The sequence below is a fragment of the Podarcis liolepis genome (genome assembly GCF_965112155.1).
Source record: "Podarcis liolepis genome assembly, chromosome: Z".
In the NCBI taxonomy this organism is placed as follows: domain Eukaryota; kingdom Metazoa; phylum Chordata; class Lepidosauria; order Squamata; family Lacertidae; genus Podarcis; species Podarcis liolepis.
The window spans coordinates 15,936,960-15,956,834 of NC_139570.1; the positions used below are offsets into that span (position 1 = coordinate 15,936,960).

Here is a 19,875-nt window from a genome sequence, read left to right on the forward strand (position 1 = left end):
CATCAAACTCAAAGAAAGGTAATAATTCCATCTGTTGGCTTACATTACCACTTTTCTATAAATAAATAAAAATGAGAACTTTGAGCAGTATCAGAGAGAAAGCCACAAGTGACAATCCCAATTTGCAACTACACAGATTTATTCTATTTAAGAAATAGACTTTACAGCTTTTGACAATGATTTCAGTAGACTTCAACTTGATAGTATCAATTTGATATTTTAAATAGAATATCTGCAGCTTTCTCTTCATCAGTCTAGAAATTCCTTATATTACTTAAGCAGAGATTCCTTAATTACTGAATTATGTGCTGTAAGAATGTGTGATCAATTTTATTTATGCAAAGAGAAGAAAAATATTGGGAAGTCTTTATCCATGGATTTAGAATTCCTGTATTCTAACTTATCCACATTGGAATTTGCTTATTATAATATAAAAGTAGAGTGGTGAACTCTACCAATGTATAGTAGTAGACTGAGATATTTTTCTCAACTTACTTTAAAAGATGTGTTCATTATGAAAACCTGCACCTGAAATGTTATTATCCATTTTTATTTTTAATTCTGCTAAATTAATATGGTAGATTCCGCAAGTGTTTTTGGATGTTGCACATCTTCTGAAAACAGTCCAGTGTACGAATATGGTATTTTTACCTGCTTCTTTTATAGTGCAAAACGTAACCCTGAAGTCCTAGAAAATACTTAAATCTAGATATAAGAACAATTCAAAGTGGTATAAACAAACAAACAAGCAACAACAATGCTTCAGGAATGCAAGCCTGCATCTTATTTTCAATCTCCTGGGAAACTAGGCAAATGAACTTGGCTACTTTATATGCCAACATAGCAGTTCGAAAGCACGTCAAAGTGCAAGGAGATCAATAGGTGCTGCTCCGGCGGGAAGGCAAACAGGGTTTCTGTGCGCCACATGACCCGGAAGCTGTACGCCAGCTCCCTCGGCCAGTAAAGTGAGATGAGCGCTGCAACCTCAGAGTCATCCGCAACTGGACCTAATGGTCAGGGATCTCTTTACCTTTACTTTATACGTATGCTAAAAGCTAGTTATCTTTTTAAAAGAAGCAAATGAATTATTCCTTCGTTACTGTAATGCTGTCCAAAGTTCAAAGAATGATTTTCAATGTGTTTTTGAAGGGTAAACACAGTCCAAAGGTTATATAACAGGATTTTTTGTTTTGCTTTGCTTTGTTTTTTGTCATGAGGGCTACATTTAACCATGGCCAATTCTCCATGCCTGCATGCCAGTGGCAACTGTGGCAGTATAGGGGTGTGTCCAGTACACACTCTTGCATACCCTGCCTTCACACAAAAGGCATATAGAGCCTTGGGCATACACATAGGCATGCATCCCTCCTCAGCTAATTCATGCAGATCAGCTGAGTGGGGGGCTGTAAATTTCTCTCTGCTCATCAAATGAGCAATCTGCTGGCTGGGGACAGTTTGCATCTCCAATAAGGGACTGGGCTTTGCCCATCCTAGCTAGGTGCCTTTGCAGCCAACATCAGAGGGGTCTAGGAAAAAAATAATCCTTGGGGACCAGATCAGATTCCTGAACTGGGAGTTAGACACCCCTGTTATATACCATGTGAAATAAGTTTTGGTTAGCTTTTTTGTGGCTTCCATTCCTGTGCATTAAGACGGTTTACCTAATAAGACAGGAATGTTGTGTGCCACTGAAAATCCAGTTTACCCCTGTGACGCTGCAGGATTCAAGCTGCCCATTTCCCAGACATGGTCATAAATATGAATATCCTGCTCTTTCAAGAATCACAATGGACCCATGTAAAGTGTTCCTTAAGGGCTTTTCACATTTGGTGTAAAACATTGCTAATCTAAACATTGCTAGGAGAGACACTAAGTTTAGGGTTGCATGAAAATAATCTAATCTCTTTTAGAGGGTGTGCATGCAGCAGCTTTGTTCTTATTGCTGCCAATAGTGCTTTAAAGCGGCTGTTTTCTCAGTGTGCTCCTGCAGGGTTAAGAGAGGATAAGCCACAGAGCTCTTGGAATCAGAAGAAATCAAGATCATACAAAGGATATTGGTCCTGACGCCCCAAAAACAAAATAATTGGCAAAGATGACTGAACACACATTCTCTATGGTGCCCTAGTCTCAATGGAGGCTGTTGTTCTAAAAGGCACAGATATGAAAGGGAAGTCTGTTCTTAGACAGTAACCCCAAGGTTGTAAAGGGGTCCGTGATGAAACTAGCCTTTCTTATTCATTGTAAGTATGGAAATGAAATTATGCACAGAAAAGCAAGCATGGCGACCCAGTGTGAGTTCCAGTATCCAGTCTGTTTCTCAAGTTATTTATTGGGGGCATGGTAGTCTTTGTAGGAAGATCAGGCAAGTAACACTAAAAGGATGCAAGCACTGTGATGATTAGCTTGTTTTTCTTAAGTTTGTTGGACTATAACATAGATATAATACAAACATATTTCTGAAAACAAATTGGCTATCTCAGAATTTGTATTAGATTATGAAACTAGATGAGACAAGCTCCCACAGCTGTTGAAAATAAAGTGTTTAGAATTGGACAACAGAGTTTGCCCTTCACTACTCAGTCATTTGGCAGGGAAATTGCAGGGAGAAATAACATGCCCCCCCCCCCACAATTTCCTGCATAAAAATAGGAAACCAATTGGACCCTTTTGTTGAATTAGACACATAAAGACTTACAGTAAAGTACGGTACACCCTTTCAACCACAAGCTCTCGGGTGATTGAGGAAAAATTACCACCAGCAGAAAAACATGATGGTTTTGTTGTAATCAAATGCAGTCTAGTAACGGTGGAGTTGGAATAAAACAAACAAACTTGAACTCTGTATTGCATGGGTTGGCAAACTAAGGCCCGGGGGCCGGATCCAGCCCAATCGCCTTCTAAATCCGGCCAGCAGACGGTCCGGGAATCATTGTGGTTTTACATGAGTAGAATGTGTCCTTTTATTTAAAAGGCATCTCTGGGTTATTTGTGGGGCATAGGAATTTGTTCTTCCCCCCCAAAAAAATATAGTCCGGCCCCCTGCTGGTCTGAGGGACAAGGTCTGAGGGACAGTGGACTGGCCCCCTACTGAAAAAGTTTGCTGACCCCCTGAGTTATGTATTATCAGCATGGCAAGAGATAAAGTGCAAGGCTGAGAAGCAAAAGAAATTTATCATAAAGGCAGGATTTTGGGTATAGCATGTCACTGAATGTCTTGATGAATCCTGATGGCTATTTTCTTATTTTTAAAGTTTTATTTTTTATATAAAATATGCTACCTTTCAGCATTAGTTTTTATGATAGTTTTCTATCATTCCTGGTCTTTGCATTTGACCTTTGTATAATTTCCATACTATTCTTTAAATTATTAGCTATTTTAGTATAGTTGCTTTTTATGTTGTTTTAATTATATTACAGTTTAATTACTTTTGAATGATCATGTTTGCATACAGTACTCCGCATACATTGTCACCTTCAATTGTTCTCCACATTCATATATCCCAACTTCTATTTCTGTTTTACACCAATGTATTTGTGTTCTGCATGGTTGAAAAGAAGAAGAACCTAGGTCTGTTCTGAAAGATCCACTTGAGATAATGCTGAACATTTAAATTAAGCATTTTTAGTAAGGAAAACTTTGACAAATATTTTAATTCTGAAAAAAGTGTTCATTTCTTTAAAAATGAACCATATCTGTATCTTGCCAACTCTTTCTCAATATGTTAATTTGATCCTAGACGTATCATAAGCAATCTGTTAATTATTCACCTTCTTTTACAAACTGATGTGAGGTATAGCTTCACTTATTTGCACGGGCACAACTTGCTGTGTTTTAATTAAAAAGTGAGTATTATTCACTATTTTTGGAGAAAAATGCTTACTAGAAAACCTGGTTCTTAAGGTTATTTATTTAGCATTCAGGATACATTTAGTTAGCAATGAAATTGTGGCAAGTGGTGCTTTTAGATGACTGTAATCTATGTGCTAGCCACTTAAAAGTTTACTTGTAGTAGTTATAAATGTTGTAGGCAGGTAGTATCTTCTTCGCTGTAACTGCACCCAATTTGTTATCATCTTTGTACTGTACTAGGTTTATAATCAGTGTGGTTTTTTTCTTTAAAAAATGTTTAGGGGTACTCTCATTTTCCTACTCATATTGAAATAATGCCCCTTAATGAGGCCAAACTTAGATTCACATAATGTTTAGGGCTATGCATACACCTGCGCCCTCGCCGCCCGAAAAAAAACACTGCTTACAAGTAGCTAACTTGGTACAGTAGTGCTGAACAGCTTTGCTGAAGGCTTCAGATGACTTGCTTCCCATGTGGTTGCTAGTGTCATGTAGTACATAATTAAGAAGCTACTGCGAGACTATCCATTGCTTCCATCTATTTGGGCAATTATGTCAAGACCCTAATCAAGAAATGGTACAAGAATACGATGGAAGCCTGTAGAAAAGAGTACAAACAAAGAGTACAACCAAATGATTTCATAAGGCCCTAAAGATGATCCCTTGTAGATGAAGCATTTTCTCTGTGGGTATGGAGTATAGGAATACTTGACCATGAAATGGGTTCCTGAAAGGAGATGACAAATCCCCAAAGCTACAAATCACTTTTAACCTTTCTGCCATTTAAATGTGTGTGTGTGCGCGCACACACACACACACGCGCACACAAAATGTGGGGAAATTAATGCTCCAGTACTAGCTCAGTCTTGTTCATACCAAACTTTGTAAAGTTGTTAAGAAAAGTGTATGAACAAAATTAGGACAGATTGCCATTTTCTAAAAATAGCAATGCTTTCCCAGTGTATTTAAAGTCATTTGGGGGATTTTTCAGAAGTACTTACCAGGTGTCAAATTAAATGTAGCCCAAGGCTAGCAGCTGTTGGGTGGTGATGTCATTTTTTTCTGATGCCAATGCATGCTGTTGTCATTATCATCTTGAAAAAGAGAAGCAGATAAGGTACAGTATAAGAAGTATAATGCACAGCATACAATTTGGGATGCAAGCATAAAGTGTTGATGGGTTAAAAATTACAAACAGTTTCTGCAATATTTTGGTTAATTCTATATTCTGCCTAAAAATTTCACACCACTTAACTGGCCTACCTTTGCACACAAAATCCAAATGAATGGTTAAGGATATATATTTTAAAAGCTTGAATAGATTATGAGTACAGTTTCATGCCCAGTAGTGGTTAGTAGTAATTAGACCTGGAAGGCTGGCGGTAAATCCCTGTTCAGCCATGAAAGTCACTGGGTGACCTTGCACCAGTCACAGTCTCTCAGCCTAACTTACCTCACATAGTTGATTAAAGGGGGAGGAAGAGAACCATATATGCCACCTAGAGATCCTTGGGTAAAAGGTAGGATATGAATTTATTTATTATGTCACACCTTTGGACACAAGGGTAGCTGATCTACTGGGCCAGTGAAGGTGCTTCCCTCTCCCTGCCAGTGTGTGTGTGTGTGTGTGTGTGTGTGTGTGTGTGTACACACATACCATTTCTTATTGGACCACAGCATTGTCTTTCAGCTGGTAAATCTGGACCCATTATCTAAGAATCACCAAGTGAAACCTGTTAGCTTTTTTTTTTTTTTTTAGGGAAGAGGGATGAAAGGACAGTAGTAGTAAAACAAAAAGACAAATATTTTAAGGTTTTTTGAAGTCTCTGTTGCAGATTGAAATTAAAGATGAGTCCTGGTCTGAAGACACTTAAGGACTTCAAGAATATAGTAGTTGCTGGTGTGTGAATACATACAGTGGTGCCCCACAAGACGAATGCCTCGCAAGACGGAAAACTCGCTAGATGAAAGAGTTTTCCGTTTTGGAGGTGCTTCGCTAGACGAATCTCCTATGGGCTTGCTTCGCAAGATGACAATGTCTTGCGAGTTCCTGCGGGGTTTTTTTCCTCCCCCCCCCCTTTCCTAAGCCGCTAAGCCGCTTATCAGCTGATCCGATCAGCAGATAAGCCGCTAAAAGACGCTAATAGCGCTAATCCGCTAATCTCTCAATGGGCTTGCTTCGCAAGACAAAAAAACCGCTAGACGAAGAGAATCACAGAACGGATTCTTTTCGTCTTGCGAGGCACCACTGTATGTTAATGTTGACTGTGCAGTGTGTTCCTCTCTGTATTATGAAAGAAATATAATTAGTATACCTTAGATCAGGGGTCTGCAACCTTTAAGACAAAAAGAGCCACTTGGACCCGTTTCCGAAGGAAAAAAAACCTGGGAGCCGCAAAACCATTGCAACATTTAAAACAAATATACAGTGGTGCCCCGCAAGACGAATGCCTCGCAAGACGGAAAACCCGCTAGACGAAAGGGTTTTCCGTTTTGGAGGTGCTTCATGAAACGAATCTCCTATGGACTTGCTTCGCAAGACGACAATGCCTTGCGAGTTCCTGCGGGGTTTTTTCCCTTTCCTCCCCCCCTTTTTCTAAGCCGCTAAGCCGCTTATCAGCTGATCCGATCAGCAGATAAGCCACTAAAAGCTGCTAAAAGCGCTAATAGCGCTAATCCGTCAATGGGCTTGCTTCGCAAGACGAAAAAACCGCTAGACGAAGAGAATCACAGAACGGATTCTTTTCGTCTTGCGAGGCACCACTGTATCTCCGGAGCCGCGATCTGACAGTGGGCGGGAAGGTGACGTCGGGACGGTGCGTGACTAATGCACGCACCGCCCCCATGCGACGTCACAGCCAGTACAGTGCCCACCACAGTGGGGAGTGTCAGGGAGCACAATGCGCCTCCTCCCCTCGCTAGTATCCGCCCCGGAGCCGCGGCAAAGGTGTAAAAGAGCCACATGCGGCTCCGGAGCCGCGGGTTGCAGACCCCTGCCTTAGATATACCAAGCCTAGGGATGCAGGTGGTGCTGTGGTCTAAACCACTGAGCCTAGGGCTTGCCGATCAGAAGGCCAGCGGTTTGAATCCCCACGATGGGGTGAGCTCCCATTGCTCAGTCCCAGCTCCTTCCAACCTAGCAGTTCGAAAGCACGTCAAAGTGCAAGTAGATAAATAGGTACCGCTCCAGCAGGAAGGCAAACAGTGTTTCTGTGCACTGCTCTGGTTCCGCCAGAAGCGGCTTAGTCATGCTGGCCACATGACCCAGAAAAACTGTCTGCAGACAAACACTGGCTCCCTTGGCCAGTAAAGAAAGATGAGCCCCGCAACCCCAGAGTTGTTCGCGACTGTACTTAACTGTCAGGGGTGCCTTACCTTTACCTTTTTAGATATACCAAAAGTATGATGGCACATTTGCTCACATATATTGTTCTTCAAGATGGCCCATTAAAGGTTTCCTGCAGAGACCCTAAGTGTCCCCTGTGTTGAAGAACAGTAAAATTTTGGCAAGAAGTTATTTAAGTCAACGAGCCTTGGAATATGCCTCAGCCAGCTTTCTTTTCCTCATTCCTACTGCTTGAATTAAAAGACTTAGTATTCTAGGAAGAAAGAGCTAACACTTTTGGATTCTAGTGAAAGACTGGATACTACATAAAAATAGGAGCTTGTAAAATAATATATTTATATAGTTTGACTGTAATACTTACTGCTGATTTTGACTGAGTTACTGAATTAAGAGGCCTTTTCACTTATCACTGTGTCAAATAGCAATCATAATACTTTCAGGCTTAACTGCAAAGGAGATCATAAGACCATTGCATTGAACACAGATGCTTATCTGATGTTTTGGTGATGGCATTTATCAAGGAAGCATTCATAAATGTGCCTTGAGAACTGAATTATAAGGGTTACCTCAGCAGCTAGATTTGTTGAGGATTAATTTCAACAACTTATTATTTATATGCCACCCATCTGACTTGGTTCTCCCAGCCACTCTGGATGGCTTCCAACAAATTAAAACATCAAACATAGTAAAACATTAAACATTAGAAACTTCCCCAAACAGGGCTGCCTTCAGATGTCTTCTAAAAGTCAGATAGTTGTTTATTTTATTGACATCTAATGGGAAGGTGTTCCACAGGGCAGGTGAGACTACCAAAAAGGCCCCCTGCCTGGTTCCCTGTAGCCTCATATCTCATAGTGAGGGAACCTCCAGTTGGCCCTCAGAGCTGAAACTGTCCCCTCCTGGAATCGCAGAAAGCAGTGGTTCCAGCACAGCCATGACAGGGTGGGGTGTTCCCTCTTCCTTGCTTTGGCATGGTGGGAGGGGTTACTTCTTGCTGCATGAGTATAGGTGGTGCAGGCATTAGCACTTGCATAATGAAAGCCAGTCACCATAATATTTGTATATTTCTGTAGTTTCTGGTGGTGGAAAACTCATTCTGAATCAGACCACACGGGCTAGAGCTCGACATTGAGCCTACCAAGTGGCAATGGCAACAGAAGACCTTCTTCACCGCCTCTATTGCATCTGCAGAAAACAGCAACAGGAGACTCTTTCAGGTGGTTCGCAATCTATCGGAACCACCTTTGTCACTGGGGCTTGGTAGGGACCCCCAAATCTCCTGCAATGCTTTTGCAAAGTTTTTTGCAGATAAAGTCCTCAGATTCAGAAGGAGGTAGACCCCACTGTGGGAGCAGGGCCAGGGTGGGAGAGTGCCGGAGTCTTGTCTAGTCATGTTACATGGGATCAATTCCAATCTGTTACCTCCGAGGATGTGGACAGGCTGCTTGGACTAGTGAAACCGACCAACTGTCTCCTTGATCCTTGCCCATCCTGGCTAATAAAAGCAAGCTGGGAAGGGCTGGGGGATGGGCTCTGCGGGGTGGTGAATGCTTCCCTCTGCGAGGGAGCCTTCCCAGACCTGCTGAAAGAGGCGGTCATTAAACCACTTCTTAAAAAAACATCTTTAGACCTGGCCAATATGGCCAACTATCGCCCAGTCTCAAGTCTACCATTCTTGGGCAAGGTGATTGAGCGGGTGGTTGTTTATCAACTCCAAGCATGCCTGGAGGATGTGGACCATTTGGATACCTTCCAATCAAGATTCAGGCCTCACCATGGGACTGAAACTGCCTTGGTCGTGCTGGTTGATGATCTCTGGCAGGCTAGGGACAAAGATGAGAGCTGTTTCCTAGTTCTGCTGGATTTCTCAGTGGCCTTTGACACCATCAACCATAACTTTCTTCTGGACCGTCTAGAGGGGCTGGGAGCTGGGGGCACTGTTATACAATGGTTCTGCTCCTTCCTCCTGGGCCGTGTTCAGAAAGTGGTGTTGGGGGATGAGTGTTCAGACCCCTGGGTTCTCACTTGTGGGGTGCCTCAGGGTTCTGTCCTCTCCCCCATGCTTTTTAATATCTATATGAAGCCGCTGGGAGAGATCATCAAGTGGGGTTGGGCTGGGTGTTCACCAGTATGCAGATGATACCCAGCTCTACCTTTCTTTTAAATCAGAACCAGTGAAGGTGGTGAAGGTCCTGTGTGAGTGTCTGGAGGCAGTTGAAGGATGGATGGCGGCTAACAGATTGAGGTTGAATCCTGACAAGCCAGAAGTACTTTTGGGACAGGAGGCGGGTGGGTGTGGGGGACTCCGTGGTCCTGAATGGGGTAACTGTGCCCCTGAAGGACCAGGTGTGCAGCCTGGGAGTCATTTTGGACTCATAGCTGTCCATGGAGGCGCAGGTTAATTCTGTGTCCAGGGCAGCTGTCTACCAGCTCCACCCTACCTGAGACCCTACCTGCCCGCGGACTGTCTCGCCAGAGTGGTGCATGCTCTAGTTATCTCCCGCTTGGACTACTGCAATGCGCTCTATGTGGGGCTACCTTTGAAGGTGACCCGGAAATTACAATTAATCCAGAATCCAGCTAGACTGGTGACTGGGAGTGGCCACCGGAACCACATAACACCGGTCCGGAGAGATCTGCATTGGCTCCCAGTATGTTTCCATTGGTGTTGGTGCTGACCTTTAAACCCCTAAACAGCCTCAGTCCTGTATACCTGTATACCTCCACCCCCATCATTCAGCCCGGACACTGAGATCCAGCGCCGAGGGCCTTCTGGAGGTTCCCTCATTGCGAGTAGTGAGGTTACAGAGAACCAGACAGAGGGCCTTATCGGTAGTGGCACCCGCCCTGTGGAACAGATGTGAAGGAAGTAAGCAGCTTTCCTATCTTTAAAAGACATCTGAAGGCAGCCCTGTTTAGAGAAGTTTTTAATATTGAATGCTGTATTGTTTTTAACACTCGATTGGGAGCTGCCCAGAGTGGCTGGGGAAACTCAGCCAGATGCACGGGGGTATAAAGAAATTATTATTATTATTATTATTATTATTATTATTATTATTATTATTATTATTAAAACAATGCTGAAGGTGGCTTAGAACATGAAAATATTTACATAGCAGAAATAGTCAAGAAGTACATATATGTCACAGGAGCGTGCTGGTCAGTGATCACACAGTTCAAAGATGGAGTTTATTGGCAAAAATACAATCCCCACAAACTTTATAGAATGCCATTGCTAATGAAGAGAGCAGCTTATTCCTGGTTGCCTTCATCCATGAAAATCAATTGCGAAGCCTGAAAGTCCCTACTTCCTCAGGGCTTTTTCCAAACAATTGGAAACTGTGCTTGTGTGCAGCCAACCCCCCCTCCCCCTTTTATGCCTCTTCTGATTCTGGAAGACAAAGGGGGAGGGAGCTTATTGCAGCAGGAAGGGGAGACACCCATGCTTCTTCACCAGCCGAATTCATCTTGGCCTCCCTCATCCCACTGCTCTCTGCCACAGACTCCCAACTTACTAAACCCTGTTACATCTTCCAAACTAGGCTTGGTAGCCTAGTGTGCCTGATGAGCACTATCCTGGATCTCCACCTTTAAGAGCTTGTTCCGTTCGTGCACAAATTGCTAAAAACTATCACTCGGTGCGTAGCAGAGCAGAGTCTTTTACATATCTAAATTGGCTGAGTTGCATAGCTGTGAACTGGGAAATGCCACTTTAAGAGAACAACATTTAGCAACAAGGTTTAGTGGTGACGCAACTAGCTTATAAAAGTGCTTCTAGCATTTAGCCCTCAGTCCATTTTTCCCCTTTGCTTCTAAATTATACCAAAAGACATTTGAGGCATTAAATAGAAAATCACTTTGCAGAGGACTGGTTGTTAGTATGAAAAGTACACTTAAATGAATATTACATTTTCATGTATTATTTTTTTTTAAGATGGAATGGAGTAATTCAACATTATTTCATTCCCAGCTACCATTTGTGAGGAAAGAAATATAAATTGCAGCAACAGATTCTGAGCACAGATTATCAGTCTTTTAAGACTGTCATGTCTTTCTCTTGTGAATTTATTCTGCTGAAGCAGCAGCTCATAGCATTAGCAAAAGAGCGATCTTCTACCTTCAGGAGTGTTTTTGCATGGGGCAAATACAGGCAGCCATTTACCAAACTGTACATACTATAATTCACCATTTCCCTACTTCTGCAGTTTTCTAGAGTGGTGAGGAACTATTCTAAAATTATCCCCACAAATTAGGATGATGCAAAAGACAGCTTTCAGTTTGTAAGTGTTTTATTAAGTTCTTCATTATAGAATAAGATACAGAAAATTAATGTAAAAGTCACAGCATCTCAAAATCATTCATTTCTTTTCCCCACGAAAAGTCCAAGAGGCGTTCCTGAATTGTTTTATTATTGGTATATGTCAACCATGTTTTTTTCTTTAATACCAACTTTTTCTCCTTTAACTCCCACCACCATACCAAATAATAGTACATTCTTCCATCCATGTCCATGTTAAAATCTCTCCATTGTGATCACATATTGGAATAATATTCCACAATTCTTTTATTGTTACATATCCTTTAATTCTCACCCAGTTCCATATGTTCAAATTCCATATCCTTTCTTGTTTCCATTTCCTGTTGTATTTACCCTAGTATTCTAATCTCCTCCTCCAGGACTTTCCATTTACGTTTCTTCCACTCTTTTTCCAGAGAGAGTACCATAAATTTAGTTGCATCATTCTCTGAATTCACTCCATTTAGTATGTCAAATGCTTTCTGTTAGAACTGAAGAAAGGCAGGACTGAAGTTTTCCCAAAGCTCCCCCCCCCCTGTCAATTACATCAATGCCAGATCCAGATGACCAGTTATGGTTTAATCTTCCCCTTCCCCTCCAAGCCCTTGTATGAAAGGCATTTTCATTTTACCATGTGCTTTCTCCAATTTTGTCATTTCATCATCCAGCTCTGCATCAATTTTGTCTCTAAGTAGTCTCCAGTTCCCTTTTTCAGAGGTTCAGTGGCCATCCTTCATGTATGATTTAGCTGAATTTCCTGCATTACAGGGGGTTGTACTAGCGCAGTCCCTTCCAACTCTACAATTCTATGATCGTGTGGTAAATTAATGCTGTACAAAAGCTACACTTAAGCAGCTTTCAAATGGAAACTTCAACAACCCACATCCAAATGGTTGATGATATTAAGCTTAAAGGAATTGTGCTTAAATTCCTCCCATCACCTTCAGTTTTGAATCATTTCATATTCCTCTTCAGATTTCATGGATCAGAGCAATGTACAAAACAGCAGAAATACTTGAAGTTAACTAGGCTGGATTGTTAAGCAAGCATACTGAAGAAACTGAAGCCAATCTGAAAACTTGTCAAAGCAATGGGAGTTATTGCACTGGGATCAGAAGATGGTTGTACCTTTCTGTTATGTCTTTAGGCAGCCTCACAGTAGGAGGGCTATTGGTTATGCACTAAAAGCAATCTTAACAAAGTTCTTTTGCTGGATTCAGATGAAGGAAATTCCTGTGATTGGGATGACACTTCCCACTAGTGATGGCCAGTAGGGTCCTGTATTCTACTGTCCTCCTGTCCAGGGGGAGGGGCTACCTGTTTGCAGGTTTGTTCTGAGCAGTCCTTGGTAGAAGCTTGTTTTCTTGATCGTATTCTTGAGCAAAAAAGTTTTCTTTTTACTGATAGTGAAAAGTGTTCATCTTTTCAGTTTAGATTCTTTGTTTGGGTTGTAAGTGATTTGGTGTGATTGAATGCTTTCCTTCTCTTTTTTCTTTTTTTTTTCCCTCCTCTTCCCTCACTGGGCAGGGGCACTTTACACCCAGGGCATTCTTTCTAGCTGCTTAGTTTAGTTGATAGAGGTTTTTCTGTGTGGTTCATGGCTGCGGCAGGGCTGGACAGAGTTGTTTCCCTCAATAAACTTTGGGCAGGACTGCCATTTTGAAGTGTTCCTCAACGGCACATTCAACACAAGCACTTGAGGCTTGGGGTTTTTTTTGGTTTGTTTTTTTTTTTGCTACTGTGGTCCATGTTCTCAGGTATTCTATCTTTCTCTGCTCTGGCCAGATCACCCACATCCAACCCAAACTTTTATCAGTAGGGCATTTGAACTATTCCTGTTAGTGAGTTCACTCATTCTCCCTGCTTTTTTTAATAGCTTCAGCTGCATGTATACTGGAAAGTTGGAGCAGCTTCAGGAGGGTCCTGTCAATATGCCGTTTAGACAAGAGTGCCATTCTGTGCTGGGATTGTGTGTGCACCTGAAGGGTGTCAGTCGGGTTTTTGTTTTTGCTTCTCAGTCCATTTTTTCTGCCCAGTTTTGTTCCTTATCTCCTGGTTCCCCCTGTGTCTTAATATTGGGTCTACCTTATTCACCTGATCAGCAAAAGTATTGCTGTCCACTCTCTTGCTCTCAGGTAGGTTGGGTTGGGGCTGTCAGGGTTTGGAACTTTAATTGGGTTTTCCAGTTTGGGGGGTTCCTCTCATTTTCTGCCTTGGGTATGGCTTCTCCCCCTATTTCTGTGGCCTTTCAACAGGAGGTGGTGAGGGAGCTTTCTGATTCCAGGTTATTAGTTTCTGGGGTTCACCTTTTATTAGTTTTTACAAGCATTCAAACTGAATCATGCTCTAGCTGAAAATATACATGCACCCTCTAAGGCTCTTTTATTACTATTTTGCATGCAATGACTCTTAGATTGCTGACTTCCAACCCCCAACTCCCATTGATTTTCAGCCTCAATAAAGAATGGTGTTTGCTAAGAGTAAGTAATGATTTCTAAACCTTCCAAAAATCAGGTGGTAGAGTCTTCATAGAACTATAATTTCTAAAGGCAAGTGTGAGATCACCTGCTTGGTGCCATTGCCATTATAAGAGAACAAGGGAGGCATTCATGGTGAGTTCCGGCATCTCTTTTTCTAGAAAAACAGCACTGACACTAGTCATCTTGGTGATATCCTTGTTTTCTGTGTATTGGGAGGATTTGCGTTTGTGTTTGGGGATGAATGTTCAGATATACAATCTCACCAGCTTTCTGAAATGGTTCACTTTTCCCCATGGAAGTGATATCAAGTGCTTTTCTAAAGATGAAGATCATGTCTCCATTTTGAGATAGTACTTTCTGACATGGAGAACATTACATCATTTCGGCTCAAACAGATTACCATTGTAGCGCATCATAATGAACAAGTAAATACAATTGTAATGGAGGTGTGTATGGATTATGTATATGTCTGTAAACATTTCTATCATTTCTATTTGAAATATTCATATGTGTATAGGCTGCAATTTGGCAGGTAGGCAGGAACGTTTAATGCCCATTAAAAAATATGAGTCTATAATGTGTGTGTATGGCTGAAAGCATGTTTGTAAACTTTATATATAATGTTACTTTTATTTGTCTCACTAAATGGTGTTCAGTATGCTGAACATAATAATCCAAGTTGCATCAAAGTGATGTACAGTTACATTGTATTTGATTACAGACAAGCCATAGGTATGGGCAGAATAAAAATAGCAATAATAATATCAAACTCTTGTTATTTGCTTCCAGAGTATATAGTTAGCTTTTGCAGATAAGCCTATAATGTGGGTAGGAAGAAAATAAGCATCATGGTTCATTGGTCTTCTACTACTTATAGCTGTTTCTGCCCTGTATGTCTTGCATTATTACATACCTCTCCAAGACCTTATTAACAAAACAAATTGAAACATGAAGTGTTAACCATGCAAGTGAGGATTGGACAAATAATTAAATAAATCATTTTAACCAGCTTCCCTTAGTATACTAGGGATAAAAGAGATTTTAAGACACTCCCCCCAGCCCTCACTTCTTAAAGTGGTGGATTATTTTCTGCCTATGGATTTGGGGAGCATTATGTTTCCTTTCGTCGGTCTTCACTTGCAGGTTCTTTATTTGAATAAGTAAGTTTTAGTATAATTGTGTCTGCCTAAAGTATTAACATGGGTGTGGGAGAGAGAGAACAGTTGTATAAAGTGTGACCTTGGTACCTGAGAGGACTAAAAATGAATTCCCTGCTTTCCCATTTACTTCAACATACGTGGCAGATTAATAATTTGTTTTGCTTGTTCCATTGTATATACCCCTACTATTAAAGTGAGTGAAGGTCATGTATGGAAGAGCTCCTTGTCTATTCTGAATGGAATGGCAGTGATGTCTTTGCTCCTTATTAAAACTTATGGGAAGTTCACCTGGTGTTGATGAGTGTATCAAATTGTTTCATGTGCATCAATTCTGCTAAGCAGGCTTGCGTAGGGATCTTTCAAAAGGAACTTAGGACTGCAAAAGATGTTCCTGATCAGCACCTGTTTATTTGCATATGGAACATGTCATCAATAATACAGGAGACAAGGTCTTAAAGTCAGAAGAACAGCAAGTGAGGTTGGCATCAATTTTGTTTAATAGAACTTCATAAACAAACTAGTCAATGGTGTAACATGAAACTGACAGCTTTCATTACAGTAAAATATATGTCTTTAATTTAGTGGTTTTATGTAAATGTGACCCTATTTTTTCTTTTCATATTTTTTCCCTGTGTTATAGCCTTAATTGCAAAGAGATTAATTTTACTTCCTCTGCCATTCACAGAGGGCGACGAGACAGGAGTGATGGATAATCTACTTGAGGCACTGCAATCTGGGGCAGCATTCAGGGATCGCAGGAAACGAACGCCAAGAACTCAGGGTAGGACATTTACTGAACTTTTTTGGGGATGAGGAAATGTATCTAATGTTCAAAGTCAGGGGGGGAGGGAGTCTGTTTGGGGAAAGCTTGTATTACTGTTTTTTACTCATGTGAAAACTCAGCAGGACATGTATATGCATTCACAAGTTTTAAAATTCTAACTGTATCTACAGATAATTGTAGAGGGCAAAAAAGAAAGGAGCAGAGGGTTCCCTGTGTGCTTGATACAGCATTAAATATAAATAAACATTCAACAGTTTGTGGAAAATCATCACCATAATTAAATTGACTTAGCTGAAATCTTTAGACTCTGGGAATTGTGAATTTTTATTATAGTTAGATTTTGTTTATTTGCTTGCTGCGCTTTGGCATCAGTCAATCTATTTTTGAAGAGGTATATCCTGCTTTGTATATTTAAGTCGAGCAGTTACTGATGCAAGATTGGTCCTGCCAAGAAGCACCCTGTGCCTGCTCAGCCAACTCTAACAGCGGGGAGGGAGAACACACTCAGCGCAGACTTCTTGGAATAGAGGAGGAAGCATTTGAAGCTGAAGCAGGAATTGGCTTGAGAGACTGAAAGCACAGATATAGGAGTTGGAAGAGGAAATTGACCTTTTGATTTTCACACACTAGGATCAGAAGTTTCTGGTTGTGGTACATGAGGATGGGGAAGAAGGGAATGGGTGAACCTAAGACTTATGATTGTCTGTGCACATAAGACTATACCTACTTTAGTGTTACTTAAAAGTGATATGTGACTATAAAAATGCATACATATTTGCTAACCATTTGTTAATATTTACTATATTTATACTAAGTTTCTATTGTGTATATATTTACTTTGCAAAGAAAAAGAAATGGTTTAGTGCTAGGTCTCAATATAGGCACAGGGAGAGTGGGGTATAATTTACCAACTGAAGAAAGCAATAGATTGTATTGTAATTCTACAGAATTCTAGGACAGAGATGCAATGTAATGCTTCCTTGTCCCTTTGTTAGATCCAGGAATATTAGCCTTTGCTGGTTGTAGTTGTGGGTGTGGAAGATTGTTACATCTCCTTCCTTCCTTGTTCAACTCCTGTTCATATGAAATTGCTAGGAATTTTAAATATGATCATGAAAGGGAACCAGTGGACAGGCTCCTTATGCAATCTTACAAAATTGTAAGCTGTCAACAAATCTGATTATTGCAGAAGATTATTATGAGTAATCTTTGGCTGGGAGGTGGAATTGTATCCCGTGTACCTGTGTTTATAGAAATAGTATTAGCTAAAATGTTTTCTGATAGATACATAGATAAGACAGAATGCTCCCAGGTATAAAGGAGGATTCTCTTTGTTGAGACAAAGTAATATGTTTTCCTTAGCTTCTTTGCTGTCTAATCAGTTTACACCATCTAATATTTTCACAAATAGCCTCCACAAATCCTCCTAATTGCCCTGTAGAGTAAATTCAAATAGGAGGTTGTAGTATTGATCCTACCATAATGTGTTGTAAATGTCACATATTAGTCTGTGCATATTAAAGGCTTATTGTAGTCTGAAGTACAAGTCCACAAAACGAAGTGTATATGTCATGTTTCTTTTTATGTACTTTTGACACTGCGTGGCCTACCTTTCCCAAGGACTCAGTATTGTATCCTAATACAGGTTCAGACATACAGATTTAATAGTAAAAACTGTATTTCGGGTGTTCATTCATATGTCACAAAACATGGTATAGCAAACTAATGGTTTATTTATTTTATTTTGACTGAACAAAATATAATTAAATATTGTTGCATCAACTTTCTGCCTATTTATGCTGTAAAAAGGAAAAGTGCACCCTACATATTCACTGAGGTTTTGACTGTTGTAATACAGTCAGCTGCATGTGAGCAAAATGTTTGCTCTTCTATCTACTGCACATCTACATGAAATATGATTAAATCACACTGGCACTGAAACATTTTAAGTAGTCACAATTTCTCTCTCTCCTACTTATGTAAATACTGTAAAGGGGATGAGTATTTTAAGTGTGGAATTTGAATCTTACCTGGCTTTCCTCTTTAATGATTCAATGATAGTGAAATCCCTTCTCCTTTAAACAATTCTGCCAGCATCCTGTCATACCAGAAACTTCTTAAAAGGACATATGTTGAACAGAATCCATCACTCTTTCACCAATTATCCATGACCTTTTATCCTAGCCTCAGGCTATGAGATTATAAAACAAGACCAATTCTGAAATATATTCCCTCTAATATTAGTTTAAGCACACACACACACCCCACACACATTTCTAACAATTTTTCTTTTTTAAAAAATCCACTAAGCTGCTAAATCTTTTAACATCGAATTACATTTCTGGAAACCTTAATAGCTGCTGCCCTTTTAGGAGTGCCCTAGTTCAGAAATACTGCAGCTGCGGTGTTACTATGTGCCATCATTTCCCCCTCTTTCTAATTACAGCAAAGTTACAGCTTTGAGGTACGTACTATGGCTGGTTAGCCGTTACCTGAGCCTCTTGGGCTTGCCAATTGGAAGGTTGGTGGTTTAAATCTGCACGACGGGGTGAGTTCCCGTTGCTCTGTCCCAGCTCCTGCCAACCTAGCAGTTCGAAAGCACACCAGTGCAAGTAGATAAAGAGGTACCACTGTGGCGGGAAGGTAAACGGCATATATGCAGCATTGCACCCAGCAGGACTTACTTCAATATAAACAATCATAAAATTGGGTTGTTAGCCCATTTTTAGATTAGCAGTTAATTTCAGAAATATACAACTGTTCCAGTGCCATGGACCTTTATTATTTATACCCCGCCCATCTGGCTGGGTTTCCCCAGCCACTCTGGAAGGCTTACAGCATACAGTGTTCCAGTTCTTATGCAGATCTTCCAGCTAGTAAAAGACAAAAGATTTATACAAGCTGAGGTGAACCCAGAGTATAGATCTTCCAGCTAGTGTGGGCTTTCCAGTTTGTTATAATTCTAGAATTTTGCCTTGGCAATTATCATCATGTATATAAAGGTCCTTTTCATGGTCAGGGATCAGCAAACTTTTTCAGCAGGGGGCCGGTCCACTGTCCCTCAGACCTTGTGGGGAGTTGGACTATATGTTTTTTTTGGGGGGGGAGTGAACAAATTCCTATGCCCTACAAATAACCCAGAGATGCATTTTAAATAAAATGACACATTCTACTCATGTAACAACATGCTGATCCCCGGACTGTCTGCCGGCCAGATTTAGAAGGCGATTGGGCTGGATCCAGCCCCTGGGCCTTAGTTTGCCTACTCACGGTGTATGCAGACCTAGTTTTTGAGCTGGGGTCAATGTGGGGATGCTTTTATAGCTGTAACATATACCTTCCGCATTTCTCATAAGTGTGTTGCACTTCAGAAATACTAAACATCTCTTGTTTACATGGTTTTATTTGGTTCCTTAAGTCTTGCTTGCTTTAAAAAATATTAATTCTTCATATCTATTACTAGTTATTAAATTTATATATTGCTCTTCATTCAAGGATCACAGGGTGATTTACAACATAAAAACACAAAATATGTAACATAATAGCAACAAACCACAACCCATCTGACACATTTAAAAGGCCATAGATTGTTTAATTAGCCAAAGTCCTGATTGAAGAGGAATGTTTCCTTCCTTCCTTCCTAAATATATGTAATGAATGCAGCAGGTGAGCCTCCCTGGAGAGAGCGTACACAGACATGTAGTGGTTAAGAGTGGTGGACTCGTAATCTGGTGAACCGGGTTCGATTCCCTGCTCCTCCACATGCAGCTGCTGGGTGACCTTGGGCTAGTCACACTTCTTTGAAGTCTCTCAGCCCCACTCACCTCACAGAGTGTTTGTTGTGGGGAAGGAAGGGAAAGGAGATTGTTAGCTGCTTTGAGACTCCTTCGGGTAGTGATAAAGCGGGGTATCAAATCCAAACTCCACCACACAAAAGGCCTGTTCTCATGTTGCCACC

At 40.9% G+C, this 19,875-nt stretch overlaps 2 protein-coding genes across 10 annotated transcripts in view; both read left to right on the forward strand.

Moving 5' to 3' along the window:
• The window catches only part of DIAPH2 (diaphanous related formin 2), a 359,470-nt gene that overhangs the window by 256,379 nt on the left and 83,216 nt on the right, over window positions 1-19,875 (forward strand). For 6 of the 9 annotated variants that reach the window (XM_083484618.1, XM_083484619.1, XM_083484620.1 and 3 more), the window contains 2 exons: window positions 15,819-15,914; window positions 16,334-17,699. In XM_083484618.1, coding sequence (XP_083340744.1) covers window positions 15,819-15,914; window positions 16,334-16,491 — 254 coding nt within the window. In that variant the 3' untranslated portion in view covers window positions 16,492-17,699. Of the gene's footprint in view, window positions 1-15,818; window positions 15,915-16,333; window positions 17,700-19,875 lie in introns of those variants that run through there. The other 3 variants (XM_083484624.1, XM_083484625.1, XM_083484626.1) reach the window with 1 other exon arrangement.
• LOC310698071 (uncharacterized protein) overlaps window positions 1-19,875 on the forward strand; it is a 318,973-nt gene that overhangs the window by 13,113 nt on the left and 285,985 nt on the right. The gene's annotated exons all lie outside the window — the stretch shown is intronic.